Genomic DNA, 25,478 nt, shown 5'->3' with positions numbered 1-25,478 from the left:
GCGATTCTCCTGTCTCAGCCTCCTGAGTAGTTAGGACTACAGGCATGCACCACCACACTGGCTAGTTTTTGTATTTTCTGTAGAGATGAGGTTTCACCATGTTGATCAGGCTAGTCTCGAACTCCTGACTTCAAGTGATCCGCCCACCTCAGCCTCCCAAAGTGCTGGGATTACAGGCATGAGCCACCGTGCCCGGCCCTAATTTAAAACAGGGAGGTAATTAACAGAAGTAACCACAGTTGCTTCTAGGCGTCTAGACTGGCAGATTAGATAAGAGCATGTCAGGGAGTAGTTTTTGTCATGAGCCTTTCAGCACAATTTTTTTTTTTTTTTTTTGAGACAGAGTCTTCCTCTGCTGCCTAGGCTGGGATATAGATTATTACCACCTTATTGAAAGGGAAATTGCACTATCAAAAACTTAAATGTATATATCTCTTATCATTGTTTATAACAGCTGCAACAATCAAGTTTATTTAGTTGCAAGGACAGGACCAAAAATATATGGATCTTCTTGTAAAGAGAAGTGAGAAACAGAATTGGAACTGAAAACTTGGGAGAAAGTGAAGTAACTTGAAGGCCCACCCACCTGTCTTTTTCATGGGCTAATCAGTCAATCATATATTCTCCTTCTCTCTCTCCTCTGAGTTGGTTTCTTCAACTTACTCAACAATCCTGCTCCCTCATATCTCTTGTATATGGCTTAAGGCTGCCACATCCCTTCTACCCCAGCTCCTACTTCACAGCATCTCCCAACGAATTCTTACAGTTTCTGCCCACACTCTTAATTACCCTCCTTAATTTTATATTCTCCAAAAAAAGGAATTTGGCCCAGGGCATCTTCTCATATGAAACCACTAGTAATAAGTCATGGGCTGACTGACTCTGGCCTTCTATCTAATCCAAACAGCAGAGCTCAGGTGGTCAGGAACATGGGCAGGACAAGCTCCATGACATTTCTAGTACACAGACACACACCCTGAAATTCAGGACATCGCCAAAGTGTCCCAATAATAGCAAACTGGCTAATAAATTGTAGCATATCAGTAGGGGAGGGAACCATGCACAGTATATTGCAAAGTGGAAAACACTGGTTATCTGACCCCAGTAAGGAAATGTGGATAACAGAATTATAGTTAATTTTCTTTTGGTGGCTTTGTATTTTCTAAAATTTCTATAATGAATTTAGATTACTTTTACAATCAGAAAAGAGCAACCACTTACTATGTATAATAATTTTTTTAATTTTTTTCATTTTACTTTGTAAATAAAAAATATTTTGATTACCTTTCCAGCACCACATTTTGTGCCTTCGTTAACCATCCCAGGATCTGGAACATCTGATCCTAGCTGGAAATCCACACCCCAACATTTGGTGCCTCGACTAGGCGTTTGAATAATAGCAGGCACAATTCCAAATACAGGTATCTCTTGTACATTCTCACACTGAAGCTTTCCACACAAAGCATTCCTATAAAGAGAGAGAAATAATGCAACATAAAATGCATCCAGTATACATAACAAAAGAAAAAATTTATATATTTGCATATGGACAGAGTTTGCTGCTATGGAGGGAATCTCAACAGAGAAAGTGTATGAGAGCAAGAGAGGTCAAAGTAGCTCTCTTTAAATACGGCAGAAAAGGCGAAAAAAGAGTTAAGTGGATGCTAAGATGCAAATTAGGGTACCAGCTGGTGCTGATGCTTCTTCTTTTACCACACTTAATCTTCTTCACTGTCTGTCTAGAGCTCAATAGCCTAACTAATAAAGTTGTTTCTAAGTATAATTTTATAAATTCTATTATACAGAAAATAATATAGCAATATCAAAATTCAATTATGTCTTCTTACAGAGTTATGATAAAGAAGAAATTAGATTCTATAATGCAAAATAACTAAGAAAGGATTCCACCCCTCTTTTCCTGGCTAACTCTTGGTTACTTATTTAAAGAATCAATTCATTAACTCGTTAATTCATTAATTAAATATCAGAACTCTATGAAGGCTTCCCTGACCATAATTCTTATTGCCAAGGCTGTGTGAATTAAATGCCCTTCCTATATCCTTTCATAACACTCTAGGTATTTCCAACAATAACTCTTATGATGCTGTACTGAGATTTCTTGTTTAACTGATTGTCATCTGATCCAAGCACCTACTCTATATCTGAATCTTCTCTATGATATCACTGCCCAGTCATCATAGGATATATTTTCCCAATATCTCTAACTTACACCCTCCTGAAACTGCCCATTCTAGCTCCCATCACGTTCTTCTTTCTGCTTATTAGGTAAAAATCTACCTCTGTAAAGCATTTATCCTCATTGGTCCCAGATCTTCCCCATGAGACTACACAGATATCTTTTCCTTCTTTCACACAGCAGCTATTTTAGGACAATTATTATGCAGCTCCTAAATACTTACTTCACCAGGTCACTATCCTACAATCACTTTTCATGCAACAAGGACGCTCCCTCCTAAATATGTTCCAGTTTGCCTCACTGCCTCTTGAAGCATAGTGCTCAGAATGGAGCATGAAATTTCAGTGACAGCCTGGTGAGCAAAGAAAAAAATGGAGCTCTTGTTTATTCTAGATACTGTACTTCTATTAAGTTCAAGATTACAATAGCTTTTATAACTACATTATATTATTGATGTCCTTGAATATATCACTAAAACTCCTAATTTTTGCTGTGCTGCTATTAAGTCTTCATCTTCCCTTCATCCTGCATTTAAGAGTTAATAATTTTGTCCCAACTTTACATTTATTCTTATGTCACCATTTATTTGCTAGCTGACCTGAGAGAAGTGCTTACATTTTCTGAGCTTCAGTTTCTTCAGCTGAAAAAAATGAGATAAATGATGCCTATCTCACATAATTAGCTGAAATTAGATATGAAAACCTCAAAAACAAAGTGTAGCATAAAGTAGACCTCAGTTAAGATCTGTTGGGGCCTACCAAAATTCACATTGCTATGATATACTCAGTATTTCATACATAGGCTTGGTGATACATTAAAAAGTAAAGGAAAATACTCTTAGAATATAAAAAGCTGTTACAAATCATTAAGACAAAGAAAATCACTTCAACAGAAAAATTAGCAAAGATGTAAACAGGCAGCTCATAAAATAAGAAATGTAAACAGCCAACAAAACTGAGATGTTCATTCACTGTTGAATAATACTAACAGAAACAAAATTCAGTTACAACCCTCAGTAAAATAATTGCTTCAGGCAAGGATCATCCATAAAGTGAAACACTGGTCAGGAACTGGATATTCATATGGCACAAACTCACCACTCCACATATTACCTGACAGCTGCAATTTTAAAAATCATAACTCCACAATAGCAAGATCTGGTCATTGCCACTTAGTATCACTAATATTAATAAGACTACCCAGCACTAAGTGACTTCTTGATATAATGCATTGCTTATGAACATTCTCGCCAAAAATATTTAACCTGAATTCAATTAAGATTTTGGGCTTAGGGCCAGGCGCGGTGGCTCACGCCTGTAATCCCAGCACTTTGGGAGGCTTAGGTAAGTGGATCATTTGAGGTCAGGAATTTGAGACCAGCCTGGCCAACATAGGGAAACCCCATCTCTACTAAAAATACAAAACTTAGCCAGGCATGATGGTGCACACCTGTAGTCCTAGCTACTCCAGAGGCTGAGGCACAAGAATCACTTGAATCTGGGAGGTGGAGGTTGCAGTGAGCTGAGATCATGCCACTGCACTCCAGCCTGAGTGAGAGAGTGAGGCTCTACTCAGAAAAAAAAAAAAGATTTTGGGCTTAACTTCTGATTTAAATAAAATTCGGATGATAGAGACACAAGTTAAGCAACACCAAAAGGAAACTAAAACAAATCCAGAACATGAGCCCACTGGCCCAGCCATTTCCATAAATCAATGTCACTGAAAAGAAAAAAAATCAGTCTAAAAGGTATTCTGGATTAAAAGTGACTTAAGTGACATAACAACTAAATGCAATGTGTGATCCTTGATTGAGTCCTGATGTTGGAAAATGCCGGCTATAAAAGACAATTTGAGGACACTTATGGAAATACTAATATTGATCAGATACTAGATGATATTAGGAAATCATTCATTTTGTTAGGTGTGATGTGAGCATGTGAATGGCCTTATTTGTTGAAGACGGATGCTGAGGAATTTAGGAGTAAAGTATCATGTCTATAATTTACTTAAAATGGTTCAGCAAAATCTTGATGAAGCAAATAATGATAAGGCATTAATAATGTCTTGGTCTGGGATATATTGGTGTTCATCACACTATTCTTTCTACTCCTCTGTATATTTGGAATTTCTCTTTTATAATGCTTGAAAAAATGACATTGTCTATGTACTAAAAGATAACCCTTTTAGTGAAAGGAAACATGTGGCTTATGTTTATAAATGTATATACACATAAAAAAGAAATACAACAAAAACTTAAGGAAGTATCTCTGGATGGTAGGACCATATGTGAATCCTTTCTTTAAATGTTTCTAGATGTTTTTGGTAGTTTCAATGGGTAGAAAAGACTTTTCCAGATTTTACACATTCTCCAAGGAGGATGACAACAAAAATAGTGATGATGATGATGAATGTGACAATGAACCAGATATTCCTCTTAGTACTAACACCCATTAACTCATTCAGTTCAAAACAACACTTGGAAACAGGTGCCATTATTATCCCCATTTTACAGAACAGAAAAATGAGGTATGTATGTGAAGTAATTTGTCCAAAGACTCAGAGATGTTAAGTGATTGAACAAGGATTCAAATCCAAAGAGTCTAACTTCAAATGTATATTCTTAATGACTATATTGTTTGTATACTACTATTACATAAAATGCTTCCTAAATGACTCAGTAATTTTTAAGTTTGATAAGTATAGTTGCTATTTTCAATAAGATATACATAAAAATATGAAACAAGACAAGGCTAAAGACAAGAATATGGTATATGTCCAGCAAATTCTTTCCAAGTCTGCATTAATCCACTTATCCCTAGATTTTAAATCAGTTCATTCAATTGGTTATATGAATTCTCCACCCATTCATTCTTCATCCATATCATCTGTACCTTCATTCATTCAATGTTTAATAGTCATTTATTATGTTTCCTCCAAGCATTATGCTAAATGCAAGATAAAATGTGTCACTGAACCTTACAGTTTAGTGAGGAACAGCGATAACAAAAGAGCTACATAATTAATGAAACTGACAAATACTTCAAAAGAATATTCCAGAAATGAAAAGAATTTGCTAATGATAAATTTGCTAATGCCCTCCAAGTCATCAGGAGGGCATAACAATCCTAAATGTGTATGCACCTAGTAACAAATTTAAAACATACACAGCAAAAATTTACATACCTAAAAAGATAAATAGACAAATCCACAATCATAACTGGAGACTTCAACACACCTCTCTCAGAAATTGAAGGAACAGATATAACACACGTACACCATAGATAAGAAATATTTGAATAAGACTATTAACTTGACATTTATAGAATAACATCTCTAACAACTGCAGAATATACTTTTTCTTTCAATTATACATGGAACATTTACCCATACAGACCATATATTGGTCTGGTATTAAGAGGCTGGCCCACATATTAGTCTGTATGGATGAATGTTCCAAGTGTAACTGAATAATGCACATCTCAAATTCCAAAAAAGTGAAATCATATAGAATGTGTTCTCAATGGAATTGAACTAGACATCAAAACCAAATAGATAACCAGTATATTCCCAACTACTCGGGAATTAAGCAATAGGCTTTCAATAACACGAGTCAAAGGAAAAAAATCAGTGTAAATTAGAAAATACTATGAACTAAAAAATAATGAAAACATATCAAATTCTATCAAAAAGAAGCAAACAGCATCAAGAACACCTGTCAGAGGGAGAGCTGGTCCTGTTGAGGAAGTGGAAGAAGTCTTCCGTAAGGAAACCACACTTCACCTGAGATCTGGAGGACGAAGAACTGAGCAGGCTGAGAGGGGGAAAGACAGCATGCTGAACAGAGGGAACAGCAGGTGCAGAGCCCTGTGGCCGCAGGCCACATGCAGGCCAGCAGGGCTGGAGCTTCTCAGAGAGGAGGCAAATGAAGCCACGGAAGTAAACGAAATCACATGGGGTCAGGGGAGAAGAAGAACACCCTACACAATCACCAAAAAAAAAGAGGTTTCTTCAAGAAGGAGAAAATGGCCAGCATAATTGAATGCTACTGACAGGTCAAGTACTGTAGTATGAAGACCTAAAAACGACTGTCAGATTGAGTGACATGGGGGTCTTTGTTGCTATTTCTTCTTAGCAAGCACTGTTTTACTGTAGTTGCTTAGCTTAACTGATAGCATAGGAGGTAGAATGGGTAGAAGCAATGATAATATTACAGAATAATTCCAACTATGTAAAATGTTAGTGTGAAGAAGAAAATAATTTCACTGATATTAGTGAACATATATGGATTGAGATTATAGATGACTTTTTCCTCCTTTGTAATGTTTCATTATTAATGTTTTACAAAAAGCAAATGTTAATTGTAGAAATATAAAATATTTTAAATTCATCATCTTGAAATTATACAAAGCTAGAAGAAAATAATGAAGTTCAGAGTTTATTCTGCAGGTACGTTTATCTAGGGACTTAGTAACATAATCTTTTATGGAAAGGAAAATGAAAATGGTGTTTAGTTGGTGTTCTTATTATAAATCAAGGATAAACAAAATAAGAGTCTAAAAACCACTAGATTGTAGTTGATGTCTAAAGGGACAAATTATGTTACCAGTTCTTTTCCTAACACCAGAGTCTCTCTGAAGCTTTGCATTGTAAAATGTTTGAAAAGTTAGGTATTTAAGGGGGAGAAAATCAGCGGTCACAGAGAGCAGTTGTAAAAGATACTAGAGACGGCCGGGCACGGTGGCTCACGCCTCTAATCCCAGCACTTTGGGAGGCTGAGGCAAGCGGATCACGAGGTCAGGAGATCAAGACCATCCTGGCCAACATGGTGAAACCCCGTCTCTACTAAAATACAAAAAATTAGCTGGGTGTGGTGGCACACGCCTGTAGTCCCAGCTACTCAGGAGGCTGAGGCAGGGGAATTGCTTGAACCTGGGAGGCGGAGGGTGCAGCGAGCCGAGATCGCGCCACTGCACTCCAGCCTGGCAACAGAGCAAGACTCCGTCTAAAAAAAAAAAAAAAAAAGACACTAGAGATGACGGATCTTATAATCTTTCATATTCCATTATGACCGCACCTCCACTTACCCAGTGGCACACTTCTTGTATTCATTGCCAGAGAAACCACAATTGCCAAATCTGTCACCTTTAGAATTCACTTCAATGAAACAATCTTTGGGGGCAGCCTTGGCTTCTGTAACATTAAACATTTAAAAAAAGAAAAAAAAAGTTATGGCAATTTAGCTTTTGAAATAAAAGTATTCCCTACAACAGTCTAAACACCTGGATGAACGGCCTCAATACCCCTCAACACCGTGGAAAACCTTTCCTGCCTCACACATGATACATTTTTGTTGCACATTTCATATGTAATGACAAAATGTAAAAATAAATCTTAAGTTGTACTTAAAAGTTAGCCTGGATTCAAACTCAAGCCCTAAAAGAAACACTATTAAATAATAAATTATAAGTAAATTAAAAACCATGCACAGTATAGTACCATTTGCAGCATATTCATTCTCATTGCTCTCACATATAAATCAACTGCACCACTGGTTAGATCAGCTAGGAAGGGTTGGAGAAAACACTGCCAGCTAATACTTTTGTTTTTTTCATTTATCATATATGGATGCTTGGTTTAGATGTCCCTACTAATTAAATACATTGACAAACACTGACGACAGATGACAAAGTAACAATCTATTCTTGCTTTCCCTTTTTTTTTTTTTTTTAAGAGACAGGATCTCACTCTGTCACCCAGGCTGGAGTGCAGTGGCACGTTCATAGCTTACTGCAACCTTGAACTCTTGGTCTCAACCAATCCTCCCACCTCAGCCTCCCAAACAGCTAGAACTACAGGTACACGCCACCATGCTTGGCTAATTTTTGTTTTTATTTTTGTAGAGATGGGGTCTTGCTATGTTGCCTATGTTGCAAAATGCATATTTTTAAATAATAAAAATATGTTTTGTGGCTATTCAATTGGCAAAGTTTTAAAAATGGAAATACTTGATGTTGGAAACATATGAAGGAATGAACAGTCACTTATAGCAAATGAAGGTAAAAAGTGGTATATATTTCTGGAGATTATGTGGAAATGTCTTAGAAGCCTTTAATACAGGAATCCTGCTTCTGGAAATTTATCCAGAAGGATAAATGGAGGCCACAACTAAACCATACAGATGTTTACTGCTAACACTGTTGACTGTTTAAATAAATTATAGTATATCATTAACACAATGTTGTAGAAAAATGGTTAACATGGAAAAGTATTCACAATTTATTGTTAGTATTGAAAATGGGCAGTTACATTTTAGCTTTTTTTTTTTTTTTTTTTTTTTGAGACAGAGTCTCATTCTGTTGCCCAGGCTAGAATGCAGTGGCAAGGTCATAGCTCACTGCAGCCTTTACCTCACAGGCTAAAGTGATCCTCCTGCCTTAGCCTCCTAAGTAGATGGAAATGTAGGCATGCACCACCACACTTGACTAATTTTTTTTTTTTTTTTTTTTTTTTTTTTTTTTTTTTTTAGTGAGACGAGGTCTTGCTCTGCAGCCCAGGCTGAAAGGCAGCAGGTTTTAAAGCAGTATGTCAATATGATACCATTTTTGTATATTATACACTCATATGCACAAAAAATAAGTGAAAGATATTCATGAAATTTTCAACAGTTACTTATCCAGAATATTGACAGTAGAGGAAATATTTATTTTCTACCTTTTGCTTATTTGTATATTCAATATTTCAATATGTCCTATTTCCATTTAAGAAGTAAACCAATATAAGTTATTTTCTTTTAACAATGTCTTTGATAAGTTCTAGCAGTAAGTCTTCATCAGCTCACCATGCTTACGGTGGCTGAGATCATGGTTTTGCTGCTTTCTGTTGTGTGACCTCAGGCAAACCATTTAGCTCTCTGGGCCCTGCCTTCCTCATAAGGTTTTTTAAGGGCCAAATTTGATAGTAAGCGTCAATACCTTCTCTTATGTTAGCTCTCAAGTTCTTCACTTATTTGATAAATATTTATTTGGTGTTTACTGAAAATATAAGGAATTTGAGAATGCATGAGCTAGTGAAGGACTTTTAAATCCTTATTCTCCACACGTTCAAATGTTCAAAGGAATGAAAACTAGACCTATAACACCAGAATTGACTTATCTTTAAAATCAGAAGCCATCAACAAACTTCAGGTAAGAAGTCTGAATACATGCACGTATTTTCCCTCCCTCCTAAAATCCCACAAAAAGTAGTTTTTTTTTTTTTAATTCATAAACCCATAGACAATGTAACTGGGAAAGGAGACTGCACAAAACTTAGAAGCCGAAAAGAAATTGGTGAAGTAATAAATAACTCAATGTATCTCAGAAAACTGAATCTTAAGGTGGCAACAGAAAAAACTGAGATCAACCCTTTTTACACCGCAGAATTCCTCGGAGATAAGAAACTGGTAGTAATAGGTACCTCTGGCTATAGAGAATAAGGAGGGGCAGGTGGCAGAAATAAAGAGGAAAAATTTTAAATCTGCTTAAGAAGCAGTTTGGCCCACAAGTCACCTACCATCTTTGTGAAGCCAAGTGACTGTCTCTTCTCTACCCTGGCAAAAGACTGGAGGTTTATTTTCTGGAGAGAGTAGAACACAAGGTTCCAGGACTCAAGAGATACCAGGCACAGTAACAGGCACAGAAACTCTTCTAAAAACAAGGGGATGAACTGAGCATTTACCTACCTCATACTGAGGTCCCAGCCTTATTTTCCCTCACCTCCTGTTTCCCTCCCAGAATGCTGACAGTCAGGTCTTTTTTTTTTTTTGAGGAGAAGTTTCACTCTTGTCACTCAGGCTGGAGTGCAATGGCGTAATCTCGGCTCACTGCAACCTCTGCTTTCCGGGTTCAAGCGATTCTCCTGCCTCAGCCTCCTGAGTAGCTGGGATTACAGGTGCCCGCCATCATGCCAAGCTAATTTTTGTATTTTTAGTAGAGACAGGGCTTCGCCATGTTGGCCAGGCTGGTCTCGAACTCCTGACCTCAGGCAATCCACCTGCCTCGGCCTCCCAAAGTGCTGGGATTAGAGGTGTGAGCCACCCTGCCCGACTGACAGCTAGGACTTGGCCCTACAGGATGCAGATAGATAAGGTCTTCACAAGGGAATCTTAACAAGCCCAAGAGGAAAAAAACCTAAAGATGTGGATTTTCCATTTCCCTAATTAAAAAGTTCAGCTGTATCATCCTATAGAAAAGCTTTCAGTTAACAAGCCTCCCCCATGAGCCTAGAGTGACCTCTCTGCTTCTTATTCCCCTCCCTTGGACCAGGGACTATGGGAGAGCTGAGGAACATGGCTAATGTGAAAGACGGAAATTCAAACAAAGAAAAAAGGTAATATGAAACAGAGGTTACACAGAAGAAAGAAAACTTTTTAAACAACATATGCAAATCAATAAACATAATCCAGCATATAAACAGAACCAAAGACAAAAACCACATGGTTATCTCAACAGATGCAGAAAAGGCCTTTGACAAAATTCAACAGCCCTTCATGCTAAAAACTCTCAATACATTAGGTATTGATGGGACATATCTCAAAATAATAAGAGCCATTTATGACAAACCCACAGCCAATATCATACTGAATGGGCAAAAACTGGAAGCACTCCCTCTGAAAAGTGGCACAAGACAGGGATGCCCTCTCTCACCACTCCTATTCAACATACTGTTGGAAGTTCTGTCCAGGGCAATCAGGCAGGAGAAAGAAATAAAGGGTATTCAATTAGGAAAAGAGGAAGTCAAATTGTCCCTGTTTGCAGATGACATGATTGTACATCTAGAAAACCCCACCGTCTCAGCCCAAAATCTCCTTAAGCTGATAAGCAACTTCAGCAAAGTCTCAGGATACAAAATGAATGTGCAAAAATCACAAGCATTCTTATACACCAATAACAGAGAGCCAAATCATAAGTGAACTCCCATTCACAATTGCTAAAAAGAGAATAAAATACCTAGGAATCCAATTTACAAGGGATGTGAAGGACCTCTTCAAGGAGAACTACAAACCACTGCTCAATGAAATAAAAGAGTACACAAACAAATGGAAGAACATTCCATGCTCATGGATAGGAATAATCAATATCGTGAAAATGGCCATACTGCCCAAGGTAATTTATAGATTCAATGCCATCCCCATCAAGCTACCAATGACTTTCTTCACAGAATTGGAAAAAAATACTTTACAGTTCATATGGAACCAAAAAAGAGCCCTCATTGCCAAGTCAATCCTAAGCCAAAAGAACAAAGCTGGAGGCATCACACTACCTGACTTCAAACTATACTACAAGGCCACAGTAACCAAAATAGCATGGTACTGGTACCAAAACAGAGATATAGACCAATGGAACAGAACAGAGCCCTCAGAAATAACGCTGCATATCTACAACCATCTGATCTTTGAAAAACCTGACAAAAACAAGAAATGGGGAAAGGATTCCCTATTTAATAAATGGTGCTGGGAAAACTGGCTAGCCATATGTAGAAAACTGAAACTGGATCCCTTCCTTACACCTTATACAAAAATTAATTCAAGATGGATTAAAGACTGAAATGTTAGACCCAAAACCATACAAACCCTAGAAGAAAACCTAGGCAATACCATTCAGGACATAGGCATGGGCAAGGACTTCATGTCTAAAACACCAAAAGCAATGGCAACAAAAGCCAAAATTGACAAATAGGATCTAATTAAACCAAAGAGCTTCTGCACAGCAAAAGAAACTACCATCAGATTGAACAGGCAACCTACAGAATGGGAGAAAATTTTTGCAATCTACTCATCTAACAAAGGGCTAATATCCAGAATCTACAAAGAACTCAAACAAATTTACAACAAAAATCAAACAACCCCATCAAAAAGTGGGCAAAGGAGATGAACAGACATTTCTCAAAAGAAGACATTTATGAAGCCAACAGACACATGAAAAAATGCTCATCATCACTGGCCATCAGACAAACGCAAATCAAAACCACAATGAGATACCATCTCACGCCATTTAGAATGGCGATCATTAAAAAGTCAGGAAACAACAGGTGCTGGAGAGGATGTGGAGAAATAGGAACACTTTTACACTGTTGGTTGGACTGTAAACTAGTTCAACCATTGTGGAAGACAGTGTGGCGATTCCTCAAGGATCTAGAACTAGAAATACCATTTGACCCAGCCATCCCATTACTGGGTATATACCCAAAGGATTATAAATCATGCTGCTATAAAGACATATGCACATGTATGTTTATTGCAGCACTATTCACAACAGCAATGACTTGGAACCAACCCAAATGTCCATCAATGATAGACTGGATTAAGAAAACATGGCACATAGACACCATGGAATACTATGCAGCCATAAAAAAGGATGAGTTCATGTCCTTCGTAGGGACATGGATGAAGCTGGAAACCATCATTCTCAGCAAACTATCGCAAGGACAAAAAACCAAACACCGCATGTTCTCACTCATAGGTTGGAATTGAAGAATGAGAACACTTGGACACAGGAAAGGGAACATCACACACCGGGGCCTGTCATGGGGTGGGGGGAGTGGGAAGGGATAGCATTAGGAGATACACCTAATGTTAATGACGAGTTAATGGCTACAGCATATCAACATGGCACATGTATACATATGTGACAAACCTGCACGTTGTGCACATGTACCCTAGAACTTAAAATATAATTAAAAAAAGAAAAAATTATCATTAACATACTGACAAACATGAGAGATGTTTCGTGCATGAAATAAGAACAGATTATGTCCTTTTTTTTTTTTTTTTTGAGATGTAGCATCGCACTGTCGCCCAGACTCGAGTGCAATGGTGCGATCTCGGCTCACTGCAAGCTCCGCCTCCCGGGTTCACGCCATTCTCCTGCCTCAGCCTCCCGAGTAGCTGGGAATACAGGCGCCTGCCACCACACCAGGCTAATTGTTTTATTTGGTATTTTTAGTAGAGACAGGGTTTCACCACGTTAGCCAGGATGGTCTCAATCTCCTGACCTTGTGATCCGCCCACCTCAGCCTCTCAAAGAGCTGGGATTACAGGTGTGAGCCACCGCGCCTGGCCAAGAATAGATTATTTCTTAAAAATAAGTGGGAAAAAAACTCAGAGAATATAAAAGAGTTTCTGAAAACTAAAATCATAGTGCCTGAAATGAAAACCACAATAAAAGAGTTAGAAGATAAAGTTGAAGAAGTTGCTCAGAAAGTAGGTCAAAAAAAAAAAAAAAACACACAGATAAAAAGACAGGAAAGATAAGAAAATCCAGGAAATCCAAAATCCAAGGAAATCTAGTAAATCCAATATCCAAATAATATGTGATCCAGGAAAAGAAATCACACCAAAAAAATGAAAGGGAAGAAATTTCCAGAACTAAAAAAAATGAGTTCCCAGATTGAATGTACCCACCAATTACATAGCACGGTGAATAAAAACAAACCCACATCAAGGCATATCACCTTGAAGAGGTCATTCTCCAAGCTTTTTCAGAGGGGGTGAGGGAAAAGCTAGGTATAAAAATCAGAATGGCTTCAGACTTTCCAACGGCAACTCTGTAAACTGGAAGACAATAAAGCAATGCCTTCAAAACTGTGACAGAAAATGATTTCCATACCCATCAATCAAGTATTTAGTCCAAATAAAACCATTTTCACACTTGCAGGATCTCAAAAAATTTACCTCTAATTCACCTTATCTAAGGAAACTACTGAAAGGAAAGCTCCATGAAAGGAGGAAATAAACGAAGAAAGAGGGTAATATGGGAAATGCAAACAGGAGATTCAAAAGGGAGAGAGCCAATGATTCGTCTTCAGATTATGGTGAAAGATCTCAGGATAAATACTGATTACACTATTGGCAATCCTGGTTCTCAGGCCTTCAAATCTGGACTGGAACTAAACCATCATCTCTCCTGTGTCTCCATCTTGCCAAATCATCCTACAAATCTGGGATTTTCAGTTGCTTACCATAATCGCATGAGCCAATTCCTTATAATAAATGAATAAACATATATATAATATGTATATATCCAATTGATATTGTTTCTCTGCAGTCTAACTAATTCAGATTTTGGACCAACAGTGGTTCCAGAGGAACAGAACTTTGAGAATGAGTTTTCTGAATTGATTCCAAGGTTTCTAGAATGGGCTATCTAATCTGATTAGATTTTTAAAGACACTTATGACTATTTCCAAAAGTTAACATAGCACTGATAGTTCATGGCATGATATGGTAATTGCAGTCCAAAAACATATCAACACTAGAGACTCCTAATCAGACATTTACAAGAAGCAAGGATCTGGGTAACTATGTATATGATGCCTTCAAACATTTTTCTCATACTAACAGTATGAGATTGCCTGGTTGCTCCTTATTTTACTGGACAAAGTAGGGAAAGAAGATGATAAGCGCAGGGATTCCAGTTCAAGCACCATATAAGTGACCTGAAATTTTCTGTGTGTGCCCTAAAGGACAGCCATATCGCCGGTAGTTGCAGAGCTGAGACTGCTGAAAATCAAACCTAGAATCTTATCCTGTGACTGGCTGAAAGCAAATTGAACTCCTAGCCTTGTAGGGTATCTACTGTTAAATTGAGGTTATTGATCAATAAGGAACTGGATCTTCAAAGTTGAAATGAGGACATGTGGGGAGACTTTGATAAAGCTGGGTACACTGAGCTCTAAACTCTTTCTTTTCTTGTTTGTTTGTTTTGAGACAGAGTCTTGCTCTGTTGCCCAGGCTGGAGTGCAGTGGCACAATCTCAGCTAACTGCAACCTCCACCTCCCAAGTTCAAGCGATTCTCCTGCCTCAGCCTCCCAAGTAGCTGGGACTACAGGAGTGCACCACTATGCCTGGCTAATTTTTGTGTTTTTAATGGAGACAGGGTTTCACCATGTTGGCCAGGCTGGTCTCAAACTCCTGACCTCAAGTGATCTGCCTGCCTCACCTCCCAAAGTGCTGGGATTACAGGCGCCTGGCTGAGCCTCTAAATTCTGATAAGTAGTCTTTGCCAGTGGAAACAGAGTCTCCAACATCTGAGGGGACTAACCCTGCATTGCCTGAGGAAACTGTAATAGCCTCCCTGGAGGCAGCTGCCATGCAAGATAATGCCAATTTCCCTCAGGATCCACCTCCAAAATATCTCATTGCTTCTAAACCTATAACTAGACTCAAGTCATAGAAAATGCCCCTAAAGGTGAAATACTAAATACAACCCATGAGGAGGTTCACCACACTCCAAGACTACTTGAGTTTTCTAATTTACACAGACAGAAATCCAGGGAACATGTGTGGGAATGGATATTAAGGGCGTGAGATAATGGTGGGAGGAACATAAAGTTGGATTGGGATGAATTCATTGGTGAGGACTCACGAAGCAGACAGTCTGCATTGAATGTTGCCATTCAGGGAGTTAGAAAGGTCTCTAACAGTTTGTTCGGTTGGTTGGCTGAAATATGAATCAAAAGGCAGCTCACAGTGAGCAAGTCAGGAATGCAGGGCCTATCTCAGTTTAACGCAGAGAAAGGGATTCAAAGTCTGAGGGAGACTAAAATGTTTGAGTCGATTTGTCACTTAAGATGTATTTACCCACCCTGGAAGAATCCAGAAAACACACCTTTCACCAAGACTGTAAGAAATAAATTTGTAAGGGGAGGCCTAGCATCCTTGAAAAGCTCTGTGATCACTCTTATCTAAAGGGCAGACCTTATAGTAGGAGCTATGGCCACTGAGTTGGGAAACTTAAATGCAATGAAAGTATCAGATTCTAGGTGATAGGAAAGTGTCAACATTCAACCACCAAAGGCAAGGTGGGCATAATGGAGAGCCAAGGTTACCATAATGGAGAGCAGAGTCAAAGCAGCAATCAGAATAACCTGACCCATGTAAAAACTTACGGCATTGGCTAGTTGATCACACTGTTTCTGTCTAAGTAGAAGCAAGATAGGCAGCTTCCCATAGTCCTACTTGACCTGTACCAAATAAGAAAACTCTAGGCCAAGTAAACAAAAGTCTAATTTGAATCATAAAAACAGAAAGTCACAGCCTCTTAATCAATTCCTTGAGTTGAGCCAGTTTACAGAAACAGAAACTCTCAACTAAAGGCAGGGTAAGCTTCTTTAAGGAAGAACCCTCCCATACAATGCCAAAAATTTATACTATTAATCATTATCCCAGACATTTCCAAGGGACCTGTGGCCTTTTACCAGGTCAATGGTTATATACTGAACGTTTGTGTACCCCTTCAATGTTTGTGTATCCCATAATTCATCTGTTGAAGCCCTAACCCCAAAGTGATGGTATTTGGAGATGGGCCATTTGGGAGGTAATCAGAGTTAGGTGGGATCATGAGGATGGGACCCTTATGATGGGATTGGCGATCTTATAAGAAGAAAAGAGAGATCCCTCACCAAGAACCAAATTGACTGGCACTTTGATCTTAGACTCCCAGCCTCCAGAACTCTGAGAAATAAGTGTCTGCCATTTAAGCCACACAGTCTACAGTATATCTTGTTAGAGCAGCCGGATATGGTTTAAATGTCTGTCCCCTCTAAAATTCATGTTGAAATTTAATTACCATTGTGACAGCATTAAGAGGTGGGACCTTTAAGAGGTGATTAGTCCATGATGGCTCTGCCCTCTGGGATAAGATTAATATTGTTATAAAAGGGTGTGTTTGGCCCCACTTCGTCTCTTGCCCATCCACCTTCCGTCATGTGATGGCTCAGCAAAACGACCCTCATCAGATGGCAGCACCTTTATCTTGGACTTCCCAGCCTCCAGAAGCCAATAAATTTCTGTTCACTATTAATTACCCGGTCTGTGGCATTTTGTTATAATAGCACAAAATAGACTGAGACAGAATTGATCAGACTAAGACACTGTGCACTGAGAAAAAAATTCGACCTTTCAGGAACACAGAACCCTATATCTGAAATAATTGAGCAAACCCAAAATGTCACTGTGGTCAAGAAGTCAGAGTAGGGGCTTATGAAGGTCAGGTGATAGATGAAGTTTTACCTCGGTCCATCTCACAGCAGGCCTAGTGGGTCCCTGAACCCACCTTGTGGGTTTTTTCCCACAATTCCAGAATGCATAATTGAAACAGACACACTCAACAGCTGGCAGAATTGCCACACTGGTTCCCTGACCTGTGGAGTGATGGTTATTATGGTAAGAAAGGCCAGGTGGAACCCACTAGAACTGCCTCTACCTAGGAAAATAGTAAGCCAAAAGCAATACCACATCTCTGGAGGGATTGCAGAGATTCGTGTCAACATCAAGGACTTGAAAGATGCAGGGGCGGGGACTCTCATCACATCTCCATTCAATTCGCCTGTTTGCCCTGTGCAGAAGACATACAGATCTTGGAGAATGATAGTGGATTATTATAAGCTTAGCTAAGTGGTGACTCCAACTGAAGCTGCTATACCAAATGTATTTCATTGTTTGAGCAAATTAACACATCCCCTAATACATGGTATGCAGCTGTGATCTGAAAAAACCTTTACCTATACCCATCCACACAGCCTACCAGAAGCAGCTGCTTTCAGCTGGCAAGGCCAGCAATACACCTTCACTGTCCTACTTAGGAAGAATATCAACTCTAGAGCCCCATGTCATAATTTAGTTTTGGGGATCTTGATTACCTTTTCCTTCCACAAAATATCACACTAGTCATCGAAAACATTATGCTCATTAGACCTAGTGAGCAAGAAGCAGCAACTATTCTTGTCACTGGCAAGATATTTGCACGACAAAAAGTAGAAAATAAATCTGACAAAAATTCAGGTGCCTTCTACCTCAGTGAAATTTCTACATGTCCAGTGGTGTGGGACATGTCAAGATATCCTTTCTAAGGGGAAGAAGAAGTTGCATCTGGCCACTCCCACAACCAACAGAATGGCACAATGTTTAGAGGTCCATTTGGATTTCTGAAGGCAAAATATTCCTCATTTGGTTGCATAACTCTGGCCCATTTACCCACTGACCCCCAGAGCTGCTAGTTTTGAGCTGGGCCCAGAACAAAGAGAAACTCTGCAATAGGTCCAGGCTGTCAGGCAAGATGCTCTGCTGCTTAGCCCACTTGATCAAGCAGATCAAACAGTGCTTGAAGCAGCAGTTACAGACAGAAATGCTGTTTAGCGCCTCCGACAGTTCCCTATAGGTCAGGTGCAGTGCAGGCATTTAGGATTTTGGAGCAAAGCCTTGTGATCCTCTGCGAATAACTACTCTCCTTTTGAGAAAAAACTATTGGCCTGCTACTGGGCCTTAAAGTAGAAATTGAACATTTAACCATGGGCCACCCACCAAGTTACCATTCAACCTGAGTTGCCCATGATAAACTGGATGTCATCTGACTCACCAAGCTATAAAGCTGGGCATATGCAGCAGCACCCCATCATGAAATGGAAGTGCTACGTATGTAATTGAGCCAAACCAAGGCCTGGAAGGCACAAGTTACATAAAGAAGTGCCCCACATGCCCCTGCTCCCCACTCCTGCTACACTACATTTTCTCTCCTAGCCAGCAACTATGACCTCACAGGGAACTTCCTACCCATCAGGTGACAGTGGAAAAGAAGACGGAGACCTGGTTTGCAGATGGTTCTACACATGACATGATATGAAGAACCAAAAGTGGATGACTGTAGCACTGCAGCCCCTTTCTGGGACATCCCTGAAGTGCAGCTGGTTGTTCACTTTCCTTGGGAGAAGAAACAGCCAGACGTGATTATACACCAATTTATGGGCTATGGCCCATGACTGGGTTGTAGGGCAAAGATATTTGTGTCCCATGTGAACGTTCACCAAAGGGTGACCTCAGTAGAGGAGAATTTTAATAATCAAGTAGATAGGATGACTCATTCTTTCCCCAGCCAACTATTCTCATCCATGGGCTCAGGAACCACGTACTCACAGTGGCAGGGTTGGAGGCGATGCGTGGGCTCAGCATCATGGACTTCCTCTCAACAACTGACCTGGCTATTGTTGCTGCTAAGTGCCCAAATTCTCCAGTAGCAAAGTCCAATCCTGAGTCCCCAGTATGACACCATTCCCTAGGTTAGTCAGTCAGCTGCCTGGTGGCAGGTTGATTACATTTTTCCCTTTCCATCATGAAAGAAGCAGTGCTTTGTTCTTACTGGGACAGACACGTACTCTTGATATAGATTTGCCATCCCTGTAGCAACACTTCTGTGAACTACCAAAACTACCTTCTGTGGACATACAGAATTCCTCCCCCACCATCATAATATTCTACACAGCACTGCTTCAAACCAAAGAATTCACTTGATAGCAAATGAAATGAGGCAATGGGCCCATGCACATGGAATTCACTGGCCTTACCATGTTCCTTCCCCACCATCCTGAAGCAGCTGGCTGACAGCATGGTGGAAATGCCTTTTGGAGACTCAGTTACAGTGCCACTAGGTAGCAATACCTTACAGTGCTGGGGCAAGGTTCTCCAAAAGGCTGTATATGCTCTCAATCAGCAGCCAACATCCAATGTTGATTTTCCCATAACCAGGATTCACGTGTCCAGGTATCAAGGGGTGGAAATGGGAGGAACACCACTCACCATTATCCATAGTGACCCACTAGCAAAATTTTGTTTCCTGTTCCCACGACCTTATGCTCTACTGGACTAGAGGCCTTAGTTCCAAAAGGAGGAATGCTGCCACCAGGAACCACAATAATGATTCTACTGAACTAGAAATTAAGCCAGAGGCCCAGCCACATTGGCTCCTCATACCTCCAAGTCAACAGGCAAAGAAGGCAGTTTCTATGCCAGGTAGAATTACTGATCCGAACCACCAAAGGGAAACTGGCCTACTACTCCAAAATGGAGGCAAGGAAGAGTATGTCTAGAATGCCAGAGATCCCTTAGGGCATCTCTTAGTATTACCATGCTTCACGATTAAGTTTAAGTTCAATGGAAAACTTTAACAACCCAATCTAGGAAGGACTACAAATGGCCCAGACCCTTCAAGAACGACAGTTTGGGTCACTCTAACAGGTAAAGAACCACAAACAGCTAACGTGCTTGCTGAAGGCAAAGGGAACACAGAATGGATGGAAGTTAGTTATAAATACCAGCCACAACCACATGACCAGTTGCAGAAACGAAGACTGTTTCATTAAGAATAGCTGCATGTGTGTATGTGTGTGTGCATTCACACACACGTACTGAGCAAATATGTTCTCATTCCTTATACCTTTATCATGCAGCATAAGACATATTGACTTGATATTATAGCATTTAAGTATTGTTAATTTTATATCCCAGTATTTAAGTTATGGGATATCAAGAGGAATAAACATCACTTTACCTCCTTTTCTGGAAAAGAGGTTAGTGAGGTTTTAGTTGCATGCAGGATAGTGTTATTATATCATGCTAGGTGGAATTATGCCCTTAACAAGGTCCACATTTGGAGATTTGGTATGGTTTAAGAAGGTGTCTATGGGTTTCAAGTTGACAAGGAGTGGATTTTTGATGAGGGTTAATTTTACCCTTTTTAGTAGAGTTAATTTGACTGAGCCACAGAATCCCCAGATATTTAATCAAACATAATTATGGATGTCTCTGTAAGGGTGATTTTGGATGAGATTAACATTGAAATCAGTAGGATGAGTAAAGCAGACTGCCCTCCCTATTGGAGGTGGGCCCCATCCAATCAATTTTAAACTTGAACGAAAAGGCCAGTCTTCCCTCAAGTAAGAGAAAAGTCTTCCTGAAGCCTTTGGAATGAGACATCAGCTTTTTTCCTGCCTTTGGAATTGAACTGAAACACTAGCTCTTCCATGGTCATGAACCTGCCAGACTTCTAACTGGAACTATACCATCAGCTCTACAGGGTCTCCAGATTGCTGACTCTCCCTGCAGATCTGACACTTAGCAGCTTCCACAATCACACAAGCCAATTCATATATGGGCTCATGCTATTATGCAGGATTTATTACATGAATCTAATATATCAGATTCCTCCAGGAGAATATATTTGATTTTCATGTAATACGTATATAAGATATTATATATTTAATATATATGTAAATTATATATTATATATAAATATTAGATTCATGTAATAATTCCTCCAGATTATATATACAGTAATATCTACAGTAATGTGTCACTTAACAACAGGGATATGATCTGAGAAATGAGTTGTTAGGTGATTTTGTCATTGTGCAAACATCACAGAGTGCACTTAAACAAACCTAGGTGGTATAGCCTACTACACATCTAGGCTATGTGGTACAGCCTATTGCTCCTAAGCTACAAATCTGTACACCGTGTCACTGTACTAAATACTGTAGGCAATGGTAACACGAATGCGAATGGCATCTAAACGTATCTAAACATAGAAAACGTATCTAAACATATCTAAACATAGAAAAGTTACAGTAAAAATACAGCATTATAATTTTATGAGACCACTGTTGTATATGCAATCTCTCACTGACCAAAATGTTGTTATGCGGTATATGACTGTATACATGAACGCACAACACAATGGTTCCATTTCTCTAGAGGACCCTAACTATACAGAGGGAAACCAGTCAAGACTGAAGAGGAACAGAGGCCTTCTGTTCAGACTTATTTGAACAAATTGAAATAAATAGAATACTTGATGCCACTAATCAACTCAAGGCACAATCAGGCCAATGGTTAACAATATACAGGTCAATTAATGGAAAGTACATAGGAAATTAACCAAACCAAGAGAGAGAGAGAGAAACAGAAAGAGAGAATTAGTAACTCTAGAGAAATCAGGCAAGTAATTATAACTTACTATACAGTTTAGTTGTGAAGAGCATTAATGTGGCCATTATACAATACACAGTCATCACTGCCCTAACTATTGGGAGGATGAAGAATGGAAAATCAGCATAGGTATGATGGGAGTTGTTAAGGGTTGAACGAAGAGACGGAAAGAAAACTAACTCATCTTCTATAGTGAGAAATTAATAACTAATGCCTAGAACAAAAAAATCAAAACGTCGCATTGCCAAGAGATTATCTAAAAACCTAGCACAAGTTAACAAAAATCTTAGCCAAAAACGGTAAAACTTCCTCAAGTGATGGGAATAGTGGGTGGGAACAGTCCTTATTTGTTCATACTATGCATTACACAATAATTTGGCTCTTTATATGTATGCCCTTGATAAAAATAAGAACTTTTAAAAGAAAAAATACATAAATTTTTTTAAAATCCCAAATATCTATCAGTAAGAGAATAACTAAATCATGACCCATTCATCTAATGGAATACTTTAATGTACTATAATATAAATATATCAATATAGATGAATTTCAAGAAAATTCTGAGTGAACAATGCAAATAGCAGATCCTTGTGCACAATTCAACATTATTAAAACTAGATACTATATATGTATCTGTGTGTGTGCATGATACACAAAATATAAAAAGATATAGACAGTAAAAATAAGAAAACATCAACTGAATCTGTGCATATTAAATTCATGATCATGACTGCCTCCAAAGAAGAAAGGAAATACGATGAGAAACAAGAGAGCCTCAACTTTATCAATAATGTTTCATTACCTTTTTTAAAATATCTAAATCAAAAATAAATAATATCGAAGCAATCAATTATAAATGATGATATCTTACTTGAGCCAAAGATGACTTGACATTGAGCATCATAATACTGGCACATGCCGTTGTAGCAATAGGCTTTGTTATTCTGGCAAGGATATCCATTCTGAATAAAAACATCTGGCTGACAGAACTGAGAAGAACCATTGCAGTACTCTGGAACATCACACTCACTGGTTTTTCCTCGGCATAAAGTACCTCCTGGAAGGAACTAGTGAAATAAAATTCAAATTAAACAGAAATATCAGGATAATGTCCACAAATTAATCAAATGTGAAACCACAGCATTTACATCTATAAAGCATTCTAACAATAGCAAAAGATTAAATAACCCAACAGAAAAATGAACAATGGCTAACAGGTAATTCATGTAAGTCCTAACTATGGAAAGTAAAGAAACATGACCTCATTTGTAACCAAAAGAAATGCAAACTAAATAAAAATACAAGAACCCTTTACACCTATTGAATTAACTAGGAGTATAGTGCCTGCTAGTAACCAATATTGGCATCAGGAAACAAGTATTTGATAATACTGTTGGTAGAAGTATAGACTGGCATATGTGTGAAAGATATATAAAATGTATATCAAAAACTTGGTATGAATATTCTGCACCAGTGATTTCTCTTATAAGCAGTAACTGGAAGTAATCAAAATGTCCATCATTAGTTGACTAAAGAAATTATGGTACAACTATACAAGTAATATTACTTAAATAACCATGTATTATAGAACTACATGAATGGGAAAAAAGTCCATGGTGTCATATTGAAAAAAGCAGGTAGTAAAAATATATGTATCTGTGCTTACCCACTTAAAAACACACATACACACATACACTCACATTTGTATAGAAAAAACGTGATTATATTAACAAATTATCAACAGTGGTTACCTGAAGAGTACAAAATAATAGAGGATCTTTCATTCTCTACTTTCTATGGTTTCATGTTATTTAATTATTTCTAACAGGCATATGTTACTCTAAAAATCAGAAAAAAAATGTTTCTACTTAGAAAACAATATCAACAGACCACTTAACGTAAAAGAGTGTGCTTTAAAATTATACACAAGTGGCATAAAATTTTTCCCATGACCATAAAATAAAAATAGTGCTGACTCAGAAATCTCAAAAAACAAATTTTGATATACACAGGTTTTCTTTTTTTTTTTTTTTTTTTTTCTGTTTCCAAGAGGGAGGAATTCCTTACCCGACAGTCTTTACAACAGTCACCATATGCACACTCAGCAAATGATTTAAGCTTACAGGTACTTCCTTCGCAGCAAGGGTCCAATTCACATTCCTGTGAACATAAAATGACTGTCAATAAAGAAATTAGTAATTGACATTAATATTCATTAATAAAATTCTCATCTTACACCTAAAATCTACTTCATTCTAACATGATTGTAGCAGTTACCCTCCAGAAACAGTTGCTTACTGTTTCTGGATTTAACAATGTCTCTTCAGCTGCAAGTATAAGTCTCAACATATTTCAAAGGACAGAAATCATATAGTATGTGCCTTACTTAGTCTGCTCAGAATGCCATAACAAAATACCACAGGTTTAAACTGCAGAAATTTATTTTCTCACAGTTCTTGAGGCTAGAAATCCAAGATCAAGGTTCCTACTAGTTCAGTTTCTGGTAAGTACTCTCTTCCTGGCTTGCAGAGGGCTGCCTTCTTGCTGTGTGCTGACATAGCCCTTCCTCAGTGCATGTGTGCAGAGAGACGGCAAGTGAAATGTTTGGTGTCTCTTCTTACAAGGACACTGATCCTAGTGGATCAGGGCCCCATCCTTATGACCTCGTTTAACCTTAATTACTTCCTTAAAGGCCCCATCTCCAAATGTAGCCATGCTGGTGGCTGGCTCCAACACATGAGTTTTGGGGAAGCACAAACATTCAGTTCATAACAGTATGTTTGATGATCACAGAGAGGTCAGTGTCCATAAAGGCATTTATCTTCATGCTCAGGGTCTAACTTCTCTGTTGGATGGCTCTTCACCCTAGCTGAACACTCTTTTTTACCTTGCTTGGCTTCTCTCACTATACTCTGGGCCACCATGGCTCCTTCTTACCCCCAAACTCCCACCCACAGAGACATCTTCTCTGTTAAAATAGCAATGTCAATGTTCTGTTTTGTATTCTGTGGTACAGCTTTATAAGATGTCACCACTAAGGAAAACTGGGTGAAAAGTACACAGGACTCTATATTATTTTGCAACTTCTTTTCAGATTATAATTATTTCATAATAAACATTTTAAAATAAATGAACTTTAGTGTACATCTTGAAATATACCCCAAAAAAGTCAAAATGCATCATGGAACTAAATGTAAAACCTAAAACTATAAAACTTCTAGGAGAAAACCTTTGCAACTGTGGAGCAGGCAAGAAGTCCTTAGATAGGACACCAAAAGAACAACCGATAAAATTACAAGTTTATAAAATAAACTTCATCAACATGAACAAGTTCTGCTCTTCAAAATATACTGCTAAGTTAATTAAAGGCAAGCTACAACTTGGAAAAAATATTGACAATCTGATAGAGAACTTGTATACAGAATACACAAAGTATTCTCAAAACTCAACAATAAGTAATCAAAATTTTTAAATGAGGGAAAAGA

At 38.4% G+C, this 25,478-nt stretch overlaps 1 protein-coding gene across 3 annotated transcripts in view; it reads right to left on the bottom strand.

The window, feature by feature from the left end:
- ADAM9 (ADAM metallopeptidase domain 9) overlaps positions 1–25,478 on the bottom strand; it is a 108,219-nt gene that overhangs the window by 26,290 nt on the left and 56,451 nt on the right. For all 3 annotated transcript variants that reach the window (XR_010159496.1, XR_010159497.1, XM_001135576.6), the window contains exons 13-16: positions 24,061–24,153; positions 22,865–23,060; positions 7,282–7,387; positions 1,285–1,468 (exon numbers count right to left, since the gene is read on the bottom strand). Coding sequence is in view for 1 of the 3 variants with exons in the window: in XM_001135576.6 (XP_001135576.1) it covers positions 1,285–1,468; positions 7,282–7,387; positions 22,865–23,060; positions 24,061–24,153 (579 nt within the window). In the remaining 2 variants the exon portion in view is untranslated. The remainder of the gene's footprint in view (positions 1–1,284; positions 1,469–7,281; positions 7,388–22,864; positions 23,061–24,060; positions 24,154–25,478) is intronic.

This window comes from Pan troglodytes, chromosome 7 (assembly GCF_028858775.2).
Source record: "Pan troglodytes isolate AG18354 chromosome 7, NHGRI_mPanTro3-v2.0_pri, whole genome shotgun sequence".
In the NCBI taxonomy this organism is placed as follows: domain Eukaryota; kingdom Metazoa; phylum Chordata; class Mammalia; order Primates; family Hominidae; genus Pan; species Pan troglodytes.
This window is presented reverse-complemented; position numbering and strand designations above follow the sequence as displayed.